General features: G+C 44.5%; 1 protein-coding gene across 2 annotated transcripts in view; it reads left to right on the top strand.

Moving 5' to 3' along the window:
* Positions 1–21,229, top strand: part of lrp4 (low density lipoprotein receptor-related protein 4) — a 103,210-nt gene that overhangs the window by 75,725 nt on the left and 6,256 nt on the right. Inside the window, exons 7-33 of one of the 2 annotated variants that reach the window (XM_076155579.1) lie at positions 1,381–1,500; positions 1,675–1,800; positions 2,401–2,526; positions 3,315–3,449; positions 4,476–4,601; positions 5,361–5,591; positions 6,710–6,866; positions 7,873–8,090; positions 12,584–12,760; positions 14,119–14,244; positions 15,044–15,252; positions 15,556–15,637; positions 15,784–15,889; positions 16,067–16,268; positions 16,396–16,585; positions 17,071–17,202; positions 17,408–17,548; positions 17,660–17,746; positions 17,854–18,025; positions 18,214–18,376; positions 18,484–18,709; positions 18,800–19,103; positions 19,191–19,409; positions 19,502–19,636; positions 20,242–20,350; positions 20,717–20,861; positions 21,107–21,220. In XM_076155579.1, the coding sequence (XP_076011694.1) occupies positions 1,381–1,500; positions 1,675–1,800; positions 2,401–2,526; positions 3,315–3,449; positions 4,476–4,601; positions 5,361–5,591; positions 6,710–6,866; positions 7,873–8,090; positions 12,584–12,760; positions 14,119–14,244; positions 15,044–15,252; positions 15,556–15,637; positions 15,784–15,889; positions 16,067–16,268; positions 16,396–16,585; positions 17,071–17,202; positions 17,408–17,548; positions 17,660–17,746; positions 17,854–18,025; positions 18,214–18,376; positions 18,484–18,709; positions 18,800–19,103; positions 19,191–19,409; positions 19,502–19,636; positions 20,242–20,350; positions 20,717–20,861; positions 21,107–21,220 (4,278 nt within the window). Of the gene's footprint in view, positions 1–1,380; positions 1,501–1,674; positions 1,801–2,400; positions 2,527–3,314; positions 3,450–4,475; positions 4,602–5,360; positions 5,592–6,709; positions 6,867–7,872; positions 8,091–12,583; positions 12,761–14,118; positions 14,245–15,043; positions 15,253–15,555; positions 15,638–15,783; positions 15,890–16,066; positions 16,269–16,395; positions 16,586–17,070; positions 17,203–17,407; positions 17,549–17,659; positions 17,747–17,853; positions 18,026–18,213; positions 18,377–18,483; positions 18,710–18,799; positions 19,104–19,190; positions 19,410–19,501; positions 19,637–20,241; positions 20,351–20,668; positions 20,862–21,106; positions 21,221–21,229 lie in introns of both variants that reach the window. The other variant, XM_076155578.1, reaches the window with a different exon arrangement.

Here is a 21,229-nt window from a genome sequence, read left to right as displayed (position 1 = left end):
CTTAAGTTACAATTTCCTGACCACTTGTAAATTAAATTTCACGAAGCGTTTTAAAAATGGAAAGTGTCTAAATGTCATGCCATCTGAAACACGCACTCACACACACACACACACACACACACACACACACACACACACGCACACGCACATTCCTCAGAAGCATAAGACAGCCCATCCTCAGACAGCATTCCTTGGCATGGTCTCTTCAGACACATGAAGGGCGCTTTGTTAGAACACCACCTCACCCCTCCCCTCTCGCTCTTACACACACACAAACACACACTTGCATGGCTTGTGAACACTGATACTCCTTTTGGCTGCATTGGTTGAATAGATGAAAGGGCATAGTTTGTGTTTTTTTGCGTGTGTATGTGCATGTGGGTGAGAGGGAGTGAGGAAGAAAGAAAGAGAGAGAGACATGCGGGTGACGTGTGCGGGGGCATCTCTCTCTCTTTTGCGCGCGCTCTCAGCTCCCTTCATCTCCTCTCCTTATCCTTACTTGCCCAGCCTGATAAGCTTTGCCACCGGGATGCTTCAAAGCGAGTTGTGCCCTCTCCCCCTCCCTTTACTCTTCACCCTCTCACACGCCTCGTTTACCCACCCCTCCTACTCTCACCTCCCTTGTCGTTTGCTCCAGCGTAGCCTGAACACGCACGCCAGGAGTGCGCACGTCAGGAGAACGCACGAACAAGGCTCTGACGAAGTTTGTGCTCGACCCCTCCTCCTCCGCTGCTGCTCTTAGTTAGTGTTGCTTTGATATGATGATATAAAGGGATGAGTTAGTAAATTAAAAACGTGGGTCAACTATAACCTCCAGGCCCAGATAACCAATCCAACATAAACGCAGCCCAATTCCTTTTTCTATCGTAAAAAGGAAGATCTCTGGCACGTCTTCACTGGTTTTCAGTTCCTCTTGTTCCGCTTGATTCACTGTGTGTCAGTCTACCTTTAAACTTTACGAGCAGATATGTTTTATAAATCACATTTTGGCTTGTGATTTCCGAATTCTAATGACTTGTGACAGCTAGAGCCTACAGCTAAGAACACAAACCTGGATCTGCACTTAAGGTTTTGGGCCAAGTGTATAAAAGCCCTCAGAGCACACGGTTGCACCTGTCTCTAAGAGTTTGGCACCCGAGAACAGTTTGAGCTTCTAACCCATCCGAAGTCATTTCAGATAAAAGGGAACGTGACTCCAATTTTCTATTTAAACTGGCCGACTTTAGGACCTTGGAGGTACAGGATTCAAGGACTGGTCTTCAAACGGTTGATGGCATATAAATGACTTCAGAAACTTTTGATCTGTTGCCTAAAGTGGAATCAAATCAAACAACACTCCACTACAACATTAATGTGTGTGTGTGTGTGTTGTCTGTACAGCCTCCCACCAGCCCTGCAGGTCTGTTGAGTTCATGTGCAGCAGTGGGATGTGCATCAATGCCGGCTGGAGGTGCGATGGCGAGTCCGATTGTGACGACCAATCAGATGAGAAGAACTGCAGTGAGTAGCTGAATGAGCGGCATCCGGGTGCTGTTTGTAGAACTCTAGACCATCTTATTACTCTAGCCTTTTTTTATTTTTCGGCATATTTGCATTTCCATATCCAGTGATTCATGGCTGCTGATGAAACATGCCTGTAAGCACTGTGTTTGTGTGTGTGTGTGTGCGCTGCAGCCACGTCCATGTGTACGGCCGACCAGTTCCGCTGCGGAACCGGACGCTGCGTCAGGTTGTCATGGCGATGCGATGGCGAGGATGACTGCTCGGATCGCAGTGACGAAGAAGGCTGTGAGAAAACCGGTAAGAGCTGTGGTTTTATCATGTTTTCCGGAGCTAAATATAACAAAGAGCTTCAACTGTAGCCATGACAACAGCTAAGAGCAACCTTCCTGTGCGCTGACGAATCCACTTTTTTGGGAATCAGAGTTGCTTCCCAAGCAACGCTCTGTTCACGTTCTTCTGGAGATGTAAATGAATAAAATACAGAATGAGTGAGTCGACAGTCTGACACATTCATTGTACATTTATCCTGAAGAAAACAAAGCCCCACCAACCTCTCAGATTATAGATTTCCCCTTTTACTATTCAAAATTCAACTCAAAGTGCTAATGGATACAGAAAGCAGGTAAAAAATAATTGATGCTTGAATGTAGTGATGGAGCCAGGGATGTTTCCATTCAAGTTAAGGAGGTTAATGGAAAATCCACACTCAAATCCTTCAACACTGTAGCCACTTGTGATCCAGAAATTAAAACGTTTTTGGCTTTAGTGATGCATCATGTTTCTGTTCTGCGGTTATTAGGATAAAATGGTAGGATATTGTCATTTACCACATAAGGGTGTTGGGATGTTTTCTGTAATATTGTTGAAGTGTGGCTGCTGCTCTGTGCCTCCCTGCAGAGACTCCCCCCTGTGCACCCGACCAGTTCCAGTGTGGGAATGGACGCTGCATTGGGCAGAGAAAGGTCTGCAATGAGGTCAACGACTGCGAAGACGGGACAGACGAACACCCACACCACGACTGCCGTGAGTCCATAAAGCAGCAATACAGCTACAGAATAAAGACTTTAAGTCGTACTATACAGACTAACTATATATTTTTACTTGTACTTTTTGTGATAACCTTTTGCGAATTTTTTGTGGATTTAACCTAACTATACCATATATAAATACAGTATATGCCTCCTTATTATTGCTTATAAAGATACTAAGAATTACTAAAGATCTTACCTGTCAGGGGGGGCTCTGTAAATTTCATGGCAATCCCTCTGAGATTACAGTAGACGTCATGTTTACATCTTGAACTGACGGGGGCACTAAAGGAAAGTGTTCCAGTGTTCAAATTTAAAAGGGATCATCCTCAGGGGAGCATTTATTTTCGCAGTATTTCTTGTTTACAACTGCATATTTTGCCCTTGTGGTGTTGTTTCAGGAAAGCTAATTGGGTCACTGAAACCATTAAGATTCATCATCTTGGGACCAGGCATATTTAATGGAGAACCAACTGTGACTAAGTGTTGGTCAAAAGTTAATTTTGACTTGACTAGTGCCTACTTAAAGGTCAAGCAGTCATGATAATTATAAATAATCACTATCCCGAGCTCAGGAGCATCTGTGCCACATTTCATTACAACCTGGGCCATCCATGTAAACATCATGTACACCAGCTAACATCTGTGACGCTATTTCAAGGCTCCATCTTAGACAGATACTTTTAGCAGTTTGTGTTTAAAGAGAGTTTGAATAGAATGATAGTGTGATTGCAGACATTTGTGTGTGTTTGTTGTGATGTAATGTTTCCATGCTGGGTGCAGGTCCGCGCTCCAGTGAAGGAAACTGTAACCAGAATAACGGAGGCTGTTCTCAGAAGTGTCAGATGGCCAGAGGTCTGGTCCAGTGCACCTGTCACACTGGATACCGACTCATGGAGGATGGAAAGGCCTGTCAGGGTGAGACTGAGATTCTTTAGATGCCGAAATCTGGGCCTTGTGGAATGCAAGACACGGCTTGGTACTTGTATTCATCAACACCTGGACTTGGTCTGTGTCTCAATTACCAGACAGGAAACATGTGATTGATTATTTTTATGGTCTTGCCTCTGATCTCCTGGTTTCCAAATGTGGCGCAGTCATAAAACGGCTCTCTGTGTGCTGATTTTCATTACTGCCACTTAGGAGTTTCTGCCTTCACTCCCGTTTTGTCAGTTTCTCTGTATGTCAGCAAGATTTTCACCAAAGTAAGAACATATTTTTTGTGGAATGTGATGAAAGTTTGGTTTTGGCGTAAGAAACTTTTTGATTCGATTTTCAGTGTAGATCTGCGTCTGGGCTTTCTGCCACAAGACAGAACGTTTATAGTCAAACGAGGAAGCTAGATCTGATATAGAGCGCTGACCTGATTCCGGATCTTCAGGCAGTTTGCGGTATTAAGAAATCAATTTCACATGAAAATTTTAATATTATGGTTCTTTTTTTTCTTTTCTTTTTTAATAATTAGGAGCAAATGGCTATGATTCATAATCCATAACTATGAATTCAAACAGAAAAACATGCAGCATGCCTCACCCTAAATATGGAGCTTTCAGGCATGTTAAGTACTAATTGACAATTCCCATAGTTCTCCTGGGCTGTAAGAAATATCGTATTGATACATTGCTTGAACAGGAATGGAGTTTTCAACGATTTCGGAGTTCCAGAGATGTGAAGACTTAGGATGTAATATTAAAAACTGCCAATGATCCCATATCTTGTGTGTATTCAGATGGAGACGCTATAATGACGCACACACACAGGCATTTCGCTTAGACGCCCAATGCAAATTCTCTCCAATTCAGTTTGTTGTTGAAGGATAAAACACAACCTTGTCTCTTGCATTCCTTAATAATTTGCTAGCCAGAAACGTGGGTCCATCGTGCATCAGTTTGACACAAAAATGTCTCTCTTCCCCCTTCCCCCTGCCTCTGTGGTCCCTTCCAGATGTGGACGAGTGTGCTGAGGAGGGATACTGCAGCCAGGGCTGTACCAACACAGAGGGGGGTTTCCAATGCTGGTGTGTTCAGGGCTACGAGCTCAGACCTGACAAGCGCAGCTGCAAGGCTCTAGGTAAAGACCCCGGCGTGCTGTATTTCAACCTTGACGCGTGACCGCAAAACAGTCGCCGTGGTTCAGGGTTTGACCTCCAATAAAAACAGCGTTGCCTGTTTATAATCGCCTTGGCAGTAACTGTATCCGTTGCGCTTGTCCCGGGTCTTGGATGGAGAATGTGGTCGGCTCATAGAGGGTCTGGACTAGATTTAGATATGAAGCAGAAGTAGTCTGCAGGGCTGGTACAGCAGCCCGACGGTAAACCCGGGTCAGGACCCAGAACCCTTCGACTTCACCAAGATTAATGCTCACTGTTATTAAATCTGACCGTCCGTCATAACTCAAGACAATTTGTCTCCTTCCATGTTTAACTTTCAGATGTTTTACTTTCATTTTGGCCCCTAACTGCTTCTTTCACCACAGCTGGCCTTCTCAAAGCTTACCAAAGAAAAAGTTGCATCATTATAGTGGAAAGAATTATCTGATAAACATTTCTCTTGGGTTAAAGTGCAGGTAATAGCAGAAAACTTTCCAAAGTATCCAATCTAGAGATACTTAATTTAATGTCACTGTGTCATATCACAAAACCAATTCTCCATGGAATTGCTATGGTTTTATGAATCTGAGGTAATTAAAAAAAGTAATACCCAAGAAAACTACCTGGTACCACTTATAAACCACTTGTGGTTTGTGTGTGTATATATCCGCATAGTCCTTTGTAACTTAGCCTGTCTCACCTTTCATTCACCTTGTCTCCAACCCCGTCTCGTTCTGCAGGTCCTGAGCCGGTGCTGCTGTTTGCCAACCGCATCGACATCCGCCAGGTTCTGCCCCACCGCTCTGAGTACACATTGCTTCTGAACAACCTGGAGAACGCCATCGCTCTGGACTTCCACCACAGCCACGAACTGGTCTTCTGGTCGGATGTCACGCTGGATCGCATCATGAAGGCCAACCTGAACGGCTCCAACGTGGAGGAGGTCGTATCCACGGGCCTGGAGAGCCCAGGTTTGTTAAGGGCAGGTTCAAATGTGGGACAAGAGGCTCATTTATCATTTATCCAATCTGTTCAGCCCTCCTGCTTTCTGTCCAGCTGTCCGGCTCTCACTCTCTTCATCCATCAATTCCTCCTTCAACCTGAACTTTACCTGACCTGAACTTTAACTTTCATTTGCCCTGTGCATCTGTTTCACTTATTCTCTTATTGATTCTCTTACATCCTTTGGTTTCTTTCTTTTTTTAGCCAAGAACAATATTGGACCATTCCAAAAAAAATCTTTGGAATGCGCATTGCAATAATTCACCAGATGCATGCAGCTTTACACTAGTAATCACTGTCTTGGTGTGTCAGTTACAAGATCATGCGAATAGACACGGAGGACTTTGATCCTACATTTCAAAGCAGGACTCTCGGAAACCTGCACACACATGAAAATAAATTCATTGTTGCGTCCGTAACTAGTCGAGTCTGAGTTGGAACTTGTCCCACAAGTGTGTACATTGGAAGAGCATAAGTGATGTGAGTGTTGGCTACGATCTGGGGATTTTTGTCGCAGACTAAAACATCAAAGGCAAACTAGCTGCTGTCTTGTAGTGTTCCCCGTGGCTGTTTAGTCAGGAAGCCATTCAGTCTTCTGGTTGGTTCAATACGACACTTTTATTAAGTCCAGGCTTACAGTCGCGATCATTAAGACTTCCTTTTGTTTGATGTCAAAGCACCTGAAACACTTGTTTCTCTCCTTAGACTGTGGCTTTGCATATTCAAACTTTGTGGTGTCAGCATGGAGGTTTTATGTCTTTTTTTTTTTTATATTTTATATGACTTCCTTAGTTTAAATCACTGGTCCCTCTCTCATTTTCTCTTCCTCCACCAAGCCTGTCCCTTTATTGTCCTCTTACACACATTTTGTTCTTTTTTATTCATCTTCCTGTCTCACTCCTCCCTCTCCCTCCCAAGCGAGCTGTACTGGCAGGATAAGTTCTGCTTTCAAAAAACGTAAACAAACTCAGGCATCAGGCGTAGAAACAAACAGCAAGAAATCTAATTACGATGCTCTTCTCGTACTTGTGTTTACAGTTTCATATGTTCAGATAATCTTAAAAGCCTATCTCTCTGTCTTTTTAAGGTGGACTGGCCATAGACTGGATCCACGACAAGCTATACTGGACAGATTCTGGGACGTCCCGTATCGAGGTGGCAAACCTTGATGGGTCCCAACGTAAGGTCCTGCTGTGGCAGAACATGGAGAAGCCCCGTGCCATTGCACTTCACCCTATAGAGGGGTACGGCCGCATAATTCACAACAAATTGTTTTGACATGTACACACACCCATACACTTATCCCCTCTAGATATGTCCCAGTTGTAGTGTTGCAGCAAAGCGTGGATTAAAGTTTGGCAGCACTGCGGTGCCCAAAGGCGAGCATCTGTGTGGAACAACAGCTTCATAAAAGGGGCAGCAGCTAACTGTGTTTTCCTCTCCGGCTTCATATGCTGCAGTGGCAGGAGAAGGTGCCGGATGAAGCCCCAGAGAAATTTAGAGCTAGAAAACGCATTGGTATTATTAGGTTGCTCATTTGCATGGGCTAATTGAAAAATATCAAAAAACTGGTTGTCCCCTCCAAGGCCGGCAAGAACAGATGAGAGGAGGGAGAGGAGGAGGACGTGAATGCCAGGGACAGAAGAAACCTGTCTAACATTACACATCTGCTGGCTCTCCAGTCCTGACAACAATCTGTTTACCTACTGACTTCAGCGAAAAGCTTTAGGCAGCAAATCCCACAACACAAACACTGTTTCACAATTAATCCTCTCACAGCAGGATTCCCTCTGCTGTCTTACATGGGTATCTTATGACATACTAGCCTGCATCATTTGAGCACTTTCATCATCATAACTAAGATGAAACGATGACTCATTTGCTTGCGCACTGTTCAGCCCAAGGCATGCAATGAAAACCTCATGGGAGCTAAAGTTGTTTAATTCTAGCTAAGAAATCTTTGTTGATTAAAATGGTTGGGTATGTGAATGCTACTCTTCAGAACAGAAGTAAATACCACCGTATTAAACCCCTAAACATGTTTACGCTTCCTTACAACCACAAATGGACACTGCTTAGTCTAATCTTCTCGTAGAAACTAACATCTTTGTAGATAGATGAAGCAGATATATGAAACTTTCATAGGTGCCATATCATGACTTAAGTTTATTATAGGTCCCAATTCAACCCCTTACAAAATATTCATGCAATTTATTCTGAGACTCTTGTGTTCCTCACTTCCTTTGACAGTAAGATCTACTGGACAGACTGGGGTAATACCCCTCGCATAGAGTATGCCAACATGGACGGTTCCAACCGGAGGGTCATCGCGGATACACACTTGTTCTGGCCCAACGGCCTCACCATCGACTACGCCGGCCGCCGCATGTATTGGGTGGACGCCAAGCACCACGTGATAGAGAAAGCCGACCTGGACGGACGCAACCGGAAGGCTGTCATCAGCCAAGGTGAATATGCGTCTGCTGGAGTGATGCTTTCTGGGCTTTCTGTCTTTTCTCACTTGGTATGGTAGCCTCAGCCTTTTCTCTGAATATAGGATGCACCAATCAAACATCACTTTTGGAATAACTTTGGTCTGATATGCATTCATGCTAACTGCAAGATTATATTCTGGTTTGTAAGTACTACACTTCTCTCCTGAAGTAATTTATTTTGAGAGAGTTCCCAGCATCTGTTTTTGAGAATTCATGACCCAGATAATTAAGTGTAGAACACTGTTTCAAGAACTCAGCAACTTTCTCTTTACACAAAACAGTGTAGGGGGCAGCAGGTTTTATCAAATATCGCTGTCAAATAAAATAAAATAATAGTCACTTTAATAAAATTAAAGTCCTCAGGGGACCACCCCTTTTAAAAGGGGAAAAGGATAGCAGATAATCGGTCGAGGCCTCAAAGGTTCACCATTAATTTCGACTATTTCAATTATTAATTAAACTGATTGAAAATAAAGGAAACAAATTAAGGATTGGTTATGCACTCAGAAATCAGTTTAGAAGGAGTGAAGTCTCGACGTGGCAGAGGATGGATCAAACAACATTCCAAACAAACAAAACCAAACACTTCTTGTTATAATATATCAAGGTTTATTAAACTCACAATAATAGCTAATATTCACTACCATGAATCTAATAAACAGGAATTACAGGAACAATAAAAGGGGGTTTCAATAAGCAGACCGCCTCAATTCTTCAAACAGACATGAAAGATACAACATAATGTTTGTAAAAGTAAATGTATCATGGATTTGCTTAGTGGCAAGAGTTCAACTCCTCAGTTCGTTATAAATCACCACACCCCAACACACACACACACACACACACACACACACACACACACAGAAGAGATATATGATACACTGAAGCCAGTTCACTTTGCCATGTGGTGTTAATCAATGGCATGTTTCCAGATACACAAGCCCATGAGCCCACCAACCCACACAAACTGGTGTGTGTGTGTGTGTGTGTGTGTGTGTGTGTGTGTGTGTGTGTGTGTGTGTGTGTGTGTGTGTGTGTGTGTGTGTGTGTGTGTGTGTGTGTGTGTGTGTGTGTGTGTGTGTGTGTGTGTGAGACTTTTGTTGTTCATCACGAGTGGTGGTGCTTGAGGAAGAGCACACACACGCACACAAGTATGGTAAAATATCATATATCATCTGGCATTTAGAGATGAACGTCCATGCATACGTCTTACTGATAGACACTTATCCACACATGCATGCTGGAGTTTTTCTGAAGGCTCGTGTTGCATTCAGATTGGTCGCTTAGATGTCATACTTGCCATAGTTTCTGTTGCTTCCTCCTCTTCCTCCTCTCCCTCCTCTTTCTCCTCGTGGAGGATTTTAGACATGATGTTTTAATTCTTTATGGATCTTTAATTGAATTTGTGTATATATAGTCAGTATAGTAGTGTGTGTGTGTGTGTGTGTGTGTGTGTGTGTGTGTGTGTGTGTGTGTGTGTGTGTGTGTGTGTGTGTGTGTGTGTGTGTGTGTGTGTGTGTGTGTGTGTGTGTGTGTGGCCCTATGAGCACTTCTTAATGATGTGTGCTCTCAGGGTAAAAGGATGTAATTGGCCCTGTCCTTCCTCCATAGCCACTGTTTGCTCAGACAACAGGCAGGACAAATGGGATGTGTGTGGGTGTGTGTGTGTGTTTGCCTGCATGTGTTTGAGTGTGTGTGCATAATGGGGAATTCTGAGCAGAGCTGCTATGCCCAAGAATGTTTTACGTGTGTGTGTGTGTGTGTGTGTGTGTGTGTGTGTGTGCGTCATGCGTGCGTGCTCTTCCTCAAGCACTGTCACCACTCTCTCTGTATGTCTACTGGCTGGATGTTTGCCAGGTCCTCCATCATTAGAGGATAATGCCGCTATCCAGGCTGCACACCTGTGTACCTTTTAGGTGGAGGACACGAAAAGTGATTGTGTGTTGTAGTGCATCTGCCAGAGCCACAGGACAGTTTCTTCAAAGAATGCTGTAATGCATCACTGAATAATGGGTGAGCTGCAGCTTTACAGGTCACTGGATGTCCACTCAGTCCTATAGGAGACAATAGAGACACATATAATTACAGTGAAGTAGGCTTAATATCTTTGGACCAACCAGTAACAGTCATCAGAATTTTGCCCTCTATCGTATTCACGTTATTCATTTGTGTCATATGTCAGGACAGGACAGAAGGTGCCAAAACTAAAGCGCCATAGCTGTGAAGAGTGGGTGGGATGTGTGACACCTGCATACACACACACACACACACACACACACACACACACACACATACTCTCTCCTGTTGATGGTGCCCTGTTGGTGTGCAGCTGTTTCCTCAGCTGTCCCGTAGGGAAAGAAAGAAAGAAATGTGATCATATCGAGCCAGCCTCTATCTATCAGATCAAACCATACAGCTGCACAAAGATAACATCAGAAAACAACCCTCACTCTAAAAGAAAGTTGAACAGAAGTGTGGGTTGATTGATTAGTTGTGAGCCCACCAGAGAAGTTTTAATTCAGAGGTGAGGGGTTTTGAATCTCCTACATAATCCCAATTAAAAATCCTCCATATCTGATATAATGACATCATCGTCTACAGGCGTACTACCTTACCTATTGTGTCAGGATCAAACTAGAGGAGTCAGCCTGATCTTTTTTCCTTTCTTTCTGTCTTTCATGCATGGCTTGTGTTCAGATCTCCTTTGTTGCTCCTTTTTGTCCCATCTCTACTCTCCTTCACTCCTTCCTAATACATCACTTTCCATACGGATTCCTTCCTTCTGCCCTTCCTTCTTCTATTCTTTCTTGCTGTTGCTTTGATTTTTCTTCCTACATGAAATGCCAGGTTTAAAAGGTAAAACCTACTCTACTTCACAATGACTACTTTTGATACTTCAGTAGGTTTTATGGCCAATATTTTTTGCTTAAGCACAAATTTGAAGGCAGGACTTTAATTTATGTTTTTTCCCTTGTTTTATTGCTACTTTTATTTCATTAAAGGGCTTTGTGCTAGATACAAAATCTGCGCAAACAAACACACCCACACACACACACACACCTGGTCCTTGGGGCAGATAAATGCTCATGTATAGTGAAGGTGACAGATATTCAGTTTACTGCTTGGCTCTTCTTTGCTGAGTCTTGATTAAAAATCCCTCCTAGTTTGTAATGCAATCTTCCAGGGGGATCACAGTGAGATTAAACAAATAGTTTGTTGCTTCCAAAGGATAAATATATCATAGCTACAAACCTCAAGTAGTTTCCTCATTGGACTTCACTTGAATACACACACATATTGAAATTGTGGTGACTCATTATTATTCTGGTTTCTCTCTAAACTGAGCCATTTACCACTTGACGTGTAGTTTGTGCTGTAAAACTCTTTCATTAAGGGAGCCATGACAGCAGCCTCACCACGCTACACCAATGCTTCAACAGCTACAGAGATAAAGCACAAATCACTTTTTTCCATCCATTCAACACCCTAATCCTGACTGTAGAGACTTCACCGGAGGAGGATTAAGAAAAAGGCGAGAGGAGGCGTGTGGAGAGGGAACCCTGAGCAGATGTTCCCAATCGAGACAAAACTACAGGAAGTTCCCTTTACACTAGCTGAAGTCACAGCCCTGTAATATCTGCTCGCTTTCCACACTTGCATCCAGCTAAGACGTGAGGACAGAAGAACTGAGGGACAACAACATAAAACATCCAATCAGGACAACATGTCACTTCATTTAGTGGAAAGACAGATGCACATACCCCCATTGTGTATCAGGGAGATGATGGAATGCCTTTTAATGGACTATTTATTTACATATCTTGAATTGAGAGTTGATACTCGAGAAAGAAAATATATGTTACATCAGGAAACCAATGCAGTGAGCCACAGTAAACCAGCACTACGGCGATGCGGTGCAGACTAATTGAAAGCAGCTCTGAATGAGGACGGTGTGACCTTAGCCAAGCCTGCAGCTCTGTGTGAGAGGATGTTTGGCGGAAAAAGGAGCCAAGCGTTTGCTCCTCCCATTTTTTAATGTGGAACAATACTTAAATTGTCCAGAAGAACACAACACAATCATTGTGTTATCAGGTGTTAAATATCAGGTATATGAGCTTGTTTTTAGACTTAACTTTCAGTGTTTACCATAGTGCTTGGTTGGTTTTTTACACAGAAATTGTTTTAGCGGAATACTAAGATGCTCTCTCCACTAAGTTGTTCAAAAATGTTTGGATTTGGAAGCGAGAAACCCTAAAAAGAAAGAAGTTTGCATATTCCTTCACTTTATGGGAATTCAGCAGGTTGATTTGGTCCACACACACCAGAGTGGGTCGAGCTGTGTGTATACCTGTGGTAATTCATCAAACCAAGGGGCCAATTCAGATTCTACCCCCACCTAAACCTCACAGCTGGGTAAACTCCTCTGTTTTTTTTCTTACCTCTCTCTCCCTCTCTCTCGTCTTTAGGTCTGCCCCACCCGTTTGCCATCACTGTGTTTGAGGACAGCCTCTACTGGACCGACTGGCACACCAAGAGCATCAACAGTGCAAATAAATTCACTGGAAAGAACCAAGAGATTATACGCAACAAGCTGCACTTCCCTATGGACATCCACACCCTGCACCCCCAGAGGCAGCCAGCAGGTCAGTACACAACTTGGACTCAAAGATGAATTACAGCTGAAATGTTTCCTTATTTGCATTTCGAGTAAGCAAGTCATAAAACACACCGCCTTGCGTTAACTCTGACCTGTCTCAGTTTGTATGTTTGGCTCACACGTGTAAGTAATCAATAACATTAACAGATAAGCCCACTTAGTTTATTAATCAATTTATTTAAAAAGTTGTGATCTGATCTCATCAACATCTCTTAAAGTCCATACAATTCCATCTTCCATAGTTACTTAGATAGATAATTTACAGTGTTGGTATATTCTTCATCCCTGTACCTGGTCATGGATGACCCCATGATGACCTCGTCCTATCGGCAGATAGATGGGTTTGTTTTCATTGCGTTGTGGGTGAGCACAATGGACCCTCTTTTTAAAGAGGGAACAACAGTTTGCATCTTGAAGTTATAGAAAATGTTTGTGAGTCACAGCCAGAAGGAGAACAAACCACCAACCAACACAATCCACTGAACCGAACCTAAAACTATCCATATGGTTTCAAAAACACAACAATGGAGCCCGGGCCCAAAACAGAACCTTCCCCCTCTGAAACTGTCTGATTGCATTTGGATTACCAAAGTAAACTCTGTTCACATGCTGTTACAAACTCAGAAAGGGTATGAGTAATATAAGTGAATAGATGATAATTACTGCTGATTGTTTTATCAGCGTGACAGTGTAGCAGTGAGTTGAGTTGGTTGCTAAGAAACCATGTTTTAATTTGAGTCTCCACCATGAGAAAGCCTCATCTATCCTGCACATAATTTACTGTAATAATTCTTAGAGAATTTCCAGCTGAGAGTGTGCAGTGAGTTAATTTCAATCAAATGAGGCAAAGAAGCTTCATAACTGGACTGAACTCCCGTCACTCTCCACTCCAGCTGTGGCAAACTGCAGTGAGACGTCTAGTTTAGGATTATGTACAAACACAACAGTCCAAATAGAAAAAAGTGAGTGTTTATCTGTCAATACAAAACACATGTGTGTCATTTCCACAAAAAAGACACAAATGACTCCAAAACCAGAGGCTCTAAAATGTTTTCTATCAAACTTGCTTTGTCCATTTGGAAGAAGTTTGACAAACAACTTCCATTCCCTCGAGACCCTGTAAACCTTGTTTAGTTTGATTTATGTCTTTATTTATAAATTTTTCTTAAAAAGGACCAATTCTTCATTCATCCAAGTACAAGAAAGTCAAGGTCCATTTTAAAATGTTAATTCTTGTTGTCTAAACCTACAATGCGCAAATTTGCCCTTAAAAAATGGTAGTAGTTGTAAATGAATAATGAAAAGATATGGAGCCTTGAGTGTATTTTTTATTTTCTTCTCTAGGGGGCAAGAATCGCTGTGGCACCAACAACGGCGGGTGCAGCCACCTGTGCCTCCCCAGCAACAAGACGTACACCTGCGCCTGTCCCACTGGCTTCAAGAAGGTCGACCACTACAACTGTGCCAACAGTGAGTATCTCCACACTCCTCACAAATAAATACAAAGCATTCATGTGTTACTGATTGCAGTCATGTCTGTCAGTACTGCTTTCTAGTCTGAATTCTGATTGGCTGAGGAACAAAAAAAAGTTATTTATTGAGTTTTAAATGCTGCAAATATGTGAATATAAATCAAATTGAATAATCCCGGATGATTTATATTTCAGCCTTCACATTTCCCCCTAGTGGATATAATTGAGTTTTGTCCAGATTGACACAGAACAGGACTTGTGCAGTAACTGTATGTGCAAGCATCTGTTGTTAAATAGAGTATAAAAGTAAGATATGATGAACTTCAATAATGACAAGTTGTTAATACTTAAAGAAATATCAAAATTGTCATAAAAACTTCTCAAACATCTCTTGCTATATTTTCTCCTTTTAAGTCTTGATCAAAAACATTCAATACCAACTAAAATCCTGGAATTATGTTGATCAGTGTTAAGATACTGCAGGAAAAGGAAAAATGCTGGTAGTACATTTCCCGAAAGATCAGCCAGCATGCATGTGAATAATTGCACATGGTTAAATATATCATCTAATTAATATGCAGTCTGACGAATAACATCAATAAGAGATGGTCATAAATGAGTGTAGAGCAGAATTATCTGCAAACCATCTGAAGGTCTGAGGCGATGAAGAATAAATAACTTAATGTTGTTGCATTTCCCCTTCCACTGCTCATGTTATTGTGATGTTGTTCTGTGTTAAATGTTGACCTCATTGTTAAACCTAGAAGACTGACAGAAGACCTTTGGTCTTTAATCAGGTCTTGACAAGTTCCTGCTTTTTGCCCGAAGGACGGACATCCGACGAGTCAGCTTTGATACAGAGGACATGTCCGACGACGTCATCCCTCTCGCTGATGTGCGCAATGCCGTGGCACTGGACTGGGACGCCAAAGATGGCTTCATCTATTGGACCGATGTCACTACTGACTCCATCAACAGAGCTCTGTGGAATGGCACCAAGCAGGAGGTCAGTGACAACCACAGCGTTCACTCAACACTGAGGTCCAAAGAGTCCTCATGTCCTTCACGCTCCACAGCGCGCAAGACAGCAAGAGCTGACATGGTCCAATACTGCCATCCATCAGTGGAGATGTGAAATTTCAAGTCCGGCTCCACTCGTAGATTAATGCACTGTGGAGTAAAATTACAAAGCAATTGTCAAAAACTGCTTTACTGTTAGAAAAGTCAATTGGAGTTGAAGTCAAAACAGCATAAAAAAGAAGTGCAGAGACCTGATGTAATCTGGTTCATGTTGTCCCTGTTTGATCAGGTGGTGGTGGACACCAGTCTGGAGAGTCCAGCAGGGTTGGCTATTGACTGGGTGACCAACAAGCTCTACTGGACCGATGCTGGTAAAACGCCCCCTTATTTTTGTAGAACTAAACTCAACTCATTTAATAATGTAGCTGTTGTAGCTGTAACTCTCTTGTCCTTCAGTGTTACTCAGATAATTAAGCGGCGTGCTTGTCCTGACGACCTGACTGCTTGTGTCTCCCAGGTACGGATCGTATTGAGGTTTCCAATGCAGATGGCAGCATGCGAACTGTGCTGATATGGGAAAACCTGGACCGGCCTAGAGACATAGTTGTGGACCCAATTGGAGGGTGAGAAGATTAGAAACACTATTTGCATCTCTATGGTAACATCCAATGGCAGCTGTAGGAACTTACAACATGTTTTAAACGTGTTTTATGTGGGGTATGGCCTTTTGAGACACTGTTATGACAGTGAATCATGACGTGTGTATGACATCTGGCTCAAACTTGCATCTCTCCCTGTAGGCTCATGTACTGGACCGACTGGGGTGCGAACCCAAAGATAGAACGTGCAGGGATGGACGCATCCAGTCGCATCGTGATTATCTCTTCCAATCTGACGTGGCCCAATGGGCTGGCCATCGACTACGAGACCAAAAGGCTTTACTGGGCCGACGCAGGCATGAAGACGATTGAATTTGGAAACTTTGACGGTTCTGATCGGCAGGTAAAGCAGAAAACCTTCACCCATGTTAGGTTTATCCCACATTGATTTGCTCCATCCAAAAATATCAAAACTATCAAAGAAACCCGTAATTTGGTTGGTTGACTTTGGAATTGATCTTGGTGTGTAGGTTTTGATTGGCAGCCAGCTTCCCCACCCGTTTGGACTGACCCTGCATGAGGACAAGCTGTATTGGACAGACTGGCAGTCTAAGAGCATCCAGAGTGCGGACAAGCTGACCGGCCTGGGACGAGACACGCTTGCAGAGAACCTGGAGAACCTCATGGACATTCACATGTTCCACCAACACCGCGAGACAGGTCTGCATCTGTACATAGCTTCCAGATTGATGCACCCAGTGTGTAAACCCTGTTGAGTGTGTCTGTGTGCGTGTGCCTGGACTTGTGTCACCTCTTATGACGGAGAGAAAATTCCTCTTGTCACTTTGCGCTTCTCTGATTTCTGTCACCTTCTCCCAAAGCTCAGATCAAGTTTCTGTTTTGACACTGAGAGGATTAGAGTTCAGGTAAACTGAACCCAGATCGTTGGCTGAGAGGCCAGTCCGCCTCAGGGTCTCATACCAAACTGAAAGCTTGCCGTTCTCATTGATGTTCAGGGTTTCCCCGTGTTCCCTGAAGGTTCTCCCTTTCTTTATCTGCAGGTTTTCCCCCGTCTGTCTTTGTCTTTATCCGTTGATCCTCTTCCAACTCGTCTCGTTTGACTTTGACATCACCATTTCTGCTATAACCTAGAAATCAGGACTGTTTGTGAGTTTGAGTAAACGTGTGTGTCTCTCCATTTGTAGTGCATAACCCATGTGCAGTGAATAACGGAGGCTGCAGTCACCTGTGTCTCCTGGCTCCGGCTCCCAAAGCCTCCAGCTGTGCCTGTCCCACCGGGATCAACCTACAGAGTGATGGAAAGACCTGCACCCCTGGTACCAAAACCGTCTCAGTTTGAACCCAAAATTAATATCAGAGAGGGCTTTGTCACATTATCTGTATTCACTCACTTTGAGGACATCTGGAACGCTTTCTTAGGAATACCGAAAACCTTTAAAACACAAAAGTGATGCAGGTTAAAGTTCACGTGTCACTCAGTTTACATGGATTCATTAAAGATGTCTGTTCTATATGTTTTAGGAATGAGCAGATTCTTGATCTTTGCGCGGAGGACAGACATCAGGATGGTCTCTCTGGACATTCCGTACTTTGCTGATGTAGTTCTGGCCGTCAACAGCTCCATGAAAAACACCATCGCCATCGGGGTCGACCCTAAAGAAGGTGTGTGTTTGTGTGTTTCTTTTAGCTTGACCCAGTTTCAAGCTCTTCCCATGAATAAATTGAGAATTGTGATACAAGGTCTGATACACGTGTATGTGGCGCCCCCTGCAGGAAAAGTGTACTGGTCTGACAGCACACTGAAGAAAATCAGCCGAGCCAGCATCAGTGGAATGGAACACGAAGATATTATCGCCACTGGTGAGGAAGATGTAGGAATAAAGAGTACAATTCACATTTCAACTACTCAAACTGGATTTAACTCTCCCTCTCTCTTTCTTTCTTTCTCGCGCTCTGTGTGTGTTCAGGGTTGGTGACCACTGACGGCCTGGCGGTGGACGCTGTCGGCAGAAAGATCTACTGGACCGACACGGGAATCAATCGGATTGAGGTGGCAAACCTGGACGGCTCCATGAGGAAAGTTCTGGTCTGGCAAAACCTGGACAGCCCACGAGCCATCGCCCTGTACCACGAGATGGGGTGAGGCGCCGCACATTGAGTCTGTGTTCCTCTGGTGTCTTTCTGATTTCTTTTGTATGTGTTCTGTGTTGCATTATGTCCTTTATTCTCCTTTTCTCTCCGTTATTCTTCCCTTTATTTCCTCTCTCAGTCCTCGTTCATATTTATATACTGATCTCTGCCGTGTGTGTGTGTTTTCCTCCTCCCAGTTACATGTACTGGACAGACTGGGGAGAAAACGCCAAGCTGGAGCGCTCAGCCATGGACGGATTAGACCGTGTCGTCCTCATCAGTAACAACCTGGGCTGGCCAAACGGGCTGGCTATCGACACGGCCGGCTCGCAGCTACTGTGGGCCGACGCTCACACAGAGGTCAGACATGAGCTCTTAGTTATCAAATGTCACGTCCATAAAGGGCTCTTAGAAAGAAATCACCATGGTAATACAATTCCTTGTCCCCCCGTCTCTGGTTTTCATAGCGTATCGAGGCGGCAGACCTGAATGGGCAGAACCGCCGCACTCTGGTGACGCCGGTCCAGCACCCGTACGGTCTCACCCTGCTGGGTCCGCACATCTACTGGACAGACTGGCAGAGCCGAAGCATCCAGAGGGCCGACAAGACCACCGGGTCCAACACCATCACCGTGAGAGCCAACCTGCCGGGCCTGATGGACATCCAGGCTGTGGATCGGGACAGACCGCTGGGTGAGTCTGGCCTCTGGACGCTCTGAGGGCAGCGGTGCGATTGGGATGTGTATCTCAGTAAGGTTTCACCACGCATTTATTGTTTTATAGGTTTTAACAAATGTGGCAGAAGAAACGGCGGCTGCACCCACCTGTGTCTCCCCCGTCCTAACGGCACGTCCTGCGGCTGCCCCACTGGCATACTGCTGAAAGGAGACGGCAGGTCGTGTGATGACTCTCCAGAGACGTACCTGCTCTTCTCCAATCGCGTCAGCGTGAGGAGAATCTCCCTGGACACCAACGACCACACTGACGTTCACGTCAACATCCCTGAGCTGCACAATGTCATCTCCTTGGACTACGACAGCGTGGACGGGAAGCTCTTCTACACTGATGTCACACTGGATGTTATCAGGTAAATGGCTGATGGCTGCATACTCTGAAGTACTGTAGTGAAGTATTTTGACTTTGTTCCTGATCTTAATGTTGTTTTGTTGCGTAGGCGTGTCAATCTGGATGGCACCGACATGGAGACGGTGATCAGTCAGGGCCTGAAGACCACAGATGGGCTCGCCGTGGACTGGGTATCCAGGAACATGTACTGGACCGACACCGGACGCAACACCATCGAGGTGGCTCGCCTGGACGGGAGCAGCCGCAAAGTCCTGGTCAACAACAGCCTGGACGAACCCCGAGCCATAGCTGTCTTCCCCAGCAAAGGGTGCGGCAGCTCAGGCCCGACGCCATTTTGTTCATCGCATGTGAGTGTTTGTGTGGAAGAACATCTCATCATCATCACTGGTTTGTTTGCAGGTTCCTGTTCTGGACCGACTGGGGTCACATTGCCAAAATCGAGCGGTCGCACTTGGACGGCTCGGACCGGAAGGTTCTGATCAACACCGACCTGGGTTGGCCCAACGGACTCACCCTGGACTACGACACACGGAGGTCAGAGGGGGAGGGGTATCTGCCATTATGGCAACATTACAGCTTTCATGTTGCAGTATTGATACCAGCAGTGTTGCAGTGTGCGGTATTCCAACTCTGGCTTGAGCGCACGCACGCATGCGTACACTCGCACACACACACACACACAGACACGCATGCACACACACACACACACACACACACACACGCGTGCACACACACACGCACACACACTCTGCTACCCCCCATGTTGAAATTTATGTGTGATTGAGACTCCAATGACTTGAGTGACTTCATCTAATTTATCTATTTGTCTTTTTATTATTCTTATTTGTTTTATTTTTTTCATTTTTTTCAGTCGTTCCATATATCTTCCTTTCAATCCTTTCTTCCCTTTGCTTCCCTCCTTCTTTTTGGCTTACTTCTTTTCTTCCCTTATTACCTTTCCTCATCACCTTTTCCATCCTTTTCTTTCATTCTATCCTCCTTTCCTTACTTTCTTCCCTTCAGCTAATGTGAAAATATGAAAATTCCTCACTACTAATACAGAAACAATATTACATTTTATGGAAATGTAATATTAAATAAATGTAAATGTAAAAATGTAAATGTTTTGTGTCCTGCAGGATCTTCTGGGTGGACGCTCATCTCGATCGCATCGAGAGCTCAGACCTGAACGGAAAGCTCCGTCAGGTCCTCGTCAGCCCCGTGTCCCACCCCTTCGCCCTCACGCAGGTATCCGCCCCTCCACCTCCTCCTCCTCCTCCGGCTGTCCATCACCGGGCTGACCCCTCCTCCTCCACTCACTCACTGACTCTCTCACCGTGTGACTCCTCCCACTGGTGTCGTCCCTGCGTCCTCCGACTCATACTGAACTCATTCAGCTTAACCATTCCTTCTACTTCCCTTCTTCTCTGACCCTCATTTTTCTTCCTCCTCTCTCCCTCCCTCCCCTTTTTTCCTTCCCTTTCTTCCTCCCATGCCCCTGTTCCTTGTCTGTGTTTCTCCTCTCCTCCTCCTCCTCCTTCTTCTTCTTCTCCCTCGTTTCCCCAGTTGAAGCCGGTGTCCTCCCCTCTAACCCCTTTCTCCCGACTCTCGCAGCAAGACCGCTGGATCTATTGGACGGACTGGCAGACTAAGTCCATCCAGCGGGTGGATAAACACAGCGGCCGCAACAAGGAAACCGTGTTGGCCAATGTGGAGGGCCTCATGGACATTATAGTGGTATCACCTCACAGACAGACAGGTGAGGAGACTTCACTCGGCAGGAGACACCACCCCAGTTTGCAGGACGGATATCAGAGAGAGAGATTTAGACGAATATGAATCTGAAACAGACCAGATATTAGACGGAATTGTATCATACATATGTGACCCTTGGCATTCTAATGATGCAAAAGGGCTAAACATGCACCAAACTGTGGAGGAAAAGCTGCCAGGATGCTCTGGCTTTATGTCTGGAGTGAAGTTCTGAACATTTTCCTCTTTCAGGTACAAACTTGTGTGGGGTGAATAACGGAGGCTGCACTCACCTCTGTTTCGCTAAGACCAACAGTTTTGTGTGTGCGTGTCCCGACGAGCCCGATGGCCGACCCTGCTCCACCAGTAAGTGAG

The sequence above is a fragment of the Genypterus blacodes genome, unplaced genomic scaffold (genome assembly GCF_046128005.1).
Source record: "Genypterus blacodes isolate CSIRO-AG114 ecotype Tasmania unplaced genomic scaffold, CSIRO-AGI_Gbla_v1 ptg000067l_1, whole genome shotgun sequence".
NCBI classification, from domain to species: domain Eukaryota; kingdom Metazoa; phylum Chordata; class Actinopteri; order Ophidiiformes; family Ophidiidae; genus Genypterus; species Genypterus blacodes.
Note: the sequence above shows the minus strand (reverse complement) of the source record. Positions and strands in the feature narration are given on the sequence as shown.